The sequence below is a fragment of the Alosa alosa genome, chromosome 16 (genome assembly GCF_017589495.1).
Source record: "Alosa alosa isolate M-15738 ecotype Scorff River chromosome 16, AALO_Geno_1.1, whole genome shotgun sequence".
Taxonomy (NCBI): Eukaryota; Metazoa; Chordata; class Actinopteri; order Clupeiformes; family Clupeidae; genus Alosa; species Alosa alosa.
In genome coordinates this window covers 23,966,583-23,969,082 of record NC_063204.1, presented here as the reverse complement: position 1 = coordinate 23,969,082, position 2,500 = coordinate 23,966,583, and the positions used below count along the sequence as shown (strand labels likewise).

The 2,500-nt window shown below is 48.7% G+C and overlaps 1 protein-coding gene across 1 annotated transcript in view; it reads right to left on the bottom strand.

Moving 5' to 3' along the window:
- Positions 1-2,500, bottom strand: part of LOC125309711 (heparan-sulfate 6-O-sulfotransferase 1-B-like) — a 64,086-nt gene that overhangs the window by 1,074 nt on the left and 60,512 nt on the right. The window contains 2 exon segments of the mRNA XM_048266786.1: positions 1-1,809; positions 1,811-1,849. The exon segment at positions 1-1,809 is cut by the window's left edge and continues 1,074 nt beyond it. Coding sequence (XP_048122743.1) covers positions 1,119-1,809; positions 1,811-1,849 — 730 coding nt within the window. The 3' untranslated portion in view covers positions 1-1,118.

Here is a 2,500-nt window from a genome sequence, read left to right as displayed (position 1 = left end):
CATATTTCATTATATCAGTAAAAAGTCTCACGCCCATGGAACCCACACACTGAAAGCCTTCAGGTGTCCAAAACCACAACATTCTCAGCCACAGCGACCACAGCTGCCACAACCGCCTGGACCCAGGACGAGGCTGAGTGGCGAGTGGACACATTGGAGGTGAGAAGAGAGTCCATCCATGTTGGGTGTTGGCAAGTTGAACTGAAAGTAACTTTTACTGCAGTTCAAATTATATTCATTTTTTTGTAGTCATTACAAAGTGTGAAAAGGGCATTTGTTTATGGATATGTGGTTCAGATATGCGGGAGCTGACAATTGATATTAGTGCTAAGGAAATGTAAGTGATATCTGAGGTTTAAGAAATCAAACAATGAATCATCTCTGTTTTCTTGAAGAACAGTGGATCAAGCCAATGACTTATGTGTTTTATTCCCCTCTGTCTTTCTGCTTTCTATGATCTGAAGGCAATTAAATGAATTCCAAAAGACTCCTAGACCTCATTTACGTAATGCTTCTCAACTGTGTGATAATTAAATTATGTCTGGGAGGGGAGGAAATAAAAGCAGTGTATCTCAGGGAAACAACACACTGTTGGCTTGCCCAGTGTGGGAGCTTTGATGTTGCGCCTTCTTTGTTGCCAAACAGTGAATCCTTTTATTCGTCGCTGCTTCTCTTCGCTTTGGGGGGCGGATGAGACCGAGGAATCCTTCCCGCACTTTGAGCCTTAGATTTCTCCTTTAATTCTTTATTTTTGCTTTTTTTTTTCTTTCTTTTTTTTTTTTTTTACTTTTTCCTTGGTATAAGCGTTTAGTCCACAAGGACACAATCATGTTATCCTGAAGGATATAAACAAACAAACAAGTAACTAAATTAAACAGGGAGGTTGACAGGTCCCAACCTTTCACAGTTTTCACTTGACCAATCCTGACCCTAGAGAGAGTGGAGGAAGGTGGAGTAGAGGAAAGAACAGCATTCCGCTAGTTCAGCTTTTCTTTTTTCCGAGAGTCTACATCTCTCCTCCCCCTTAGTCTACATCTCTTTTATCTCTCCATCTCCCACCTGCCACACCCTCCTCTTTTCTCTCTCTCTCTCTCTCTCCATTTTTGTCTCTCTCTGCGCTACCATCCGTGGATGATCTGGCTCATGTAGTCCTCCGTGGGCAGCCGCGCTGTTCCCTCGCCCCCAGTCCCCGCCGCCTCCTCCCCACCTCCTCCTCCTCCTCTTCCTCCTCCCCCTCTCAAGAGGCGCGCCTGGCTGCGCTGGGAGAGTCGCTGCTCCTGGCGGTCTAGCATGTGCGTGTACTGGTAGCGCTGCTGGAAGAGGTCGCGCGCGTAGTCGTACAGCTGCATGTCCAGCTCGTTGAGCTCCTCGATGCGGCGGATGGTGCCGTTGTCCAGGTCCACGCCGGACGCCCGCGTGCTGTTGAACTGCACGAACGGGCGGATGAAGCGCAGGTGGAAGGTGCGCTCGAACAGGTACTGCGTCTTGCGCTGGTGCTCCGTCAGGCCGAAGAACGCCATGTCGCGCAGGTTCTTCTTGGCCGACTCGAGCAGGATCTGGGCGCGCTTGCGTTCCGGGAGCGTGGACATGTTGTAGCAGCCGACTAGACTCAGGTCGGCCAGCATGCGCACCTGCCGGTTGTTGGCCAGGTTGTAAGGGCAGTCCATGAACTGCTGCAGCGTGCAGCCTGACCAGTCGCTGCCGTCGTAGCAGGCGGGCAGCTCCTCGGGCGTGGGCGTGCGCCCGTCGCACATGTGCAGCGAGGTCTTCCAGGTGGCGCCCGGCTGCAAAAATAACTTCGCCAGGTAGCTGACACCGGTCCCGCAGAAGCGTGATGTAGTAGAACTTCCTGTGGAAAAACACAAGGAGAGAGAGAGAGAGAGAGAGAGAATTGTTATACTGTGATTAATTGTTCTTTTTGAACTGAATTGACATTAAAATGACTATACTGTAGGAGAGAGAGAAAGGGAGGGAGAGAGAGAGAGAGAGAGAGAGAGAGAGAGAGAGAGAGAGAGAGAGAGAGAGGGAACAAAACCACACTCATTTTGTGTTGCGTTAGCACACCGTATGAGACCAAGGACAACAGGCGCTTGAGTTAATAATCACTGACATTATGCAGCAATTCACGCAGTAGGCCTTGGAAAGAAAAGAGGCAGCACAACGAGCAGCACAACGAAATAATGCTAAAAGAAATATTTATCACAACATCAGAGAGTAATGAAATAATGGGAATAAAAAATGGCTGATTTAGACACTTAGTCAACTGTTGTAAGTGCTCAATTCAAAGTTAGCTACTGTATGACCTTTGCGGGACAGGAGGTGCACAGAGCTATTGCATTGGTTTGGGATGGCAAGAACAAGAAAAAAAAAAAAAAACCTTGCAACACCCTTTGGTCTCGTAAATCAAACAGGTTCACCCTGGGACTTGATCTTCCAAGTCCACCATGAAAGACAGGAGGCTTCGGAGAGCTTCATCTGCCCTCGGCCTCCGCCACACGCC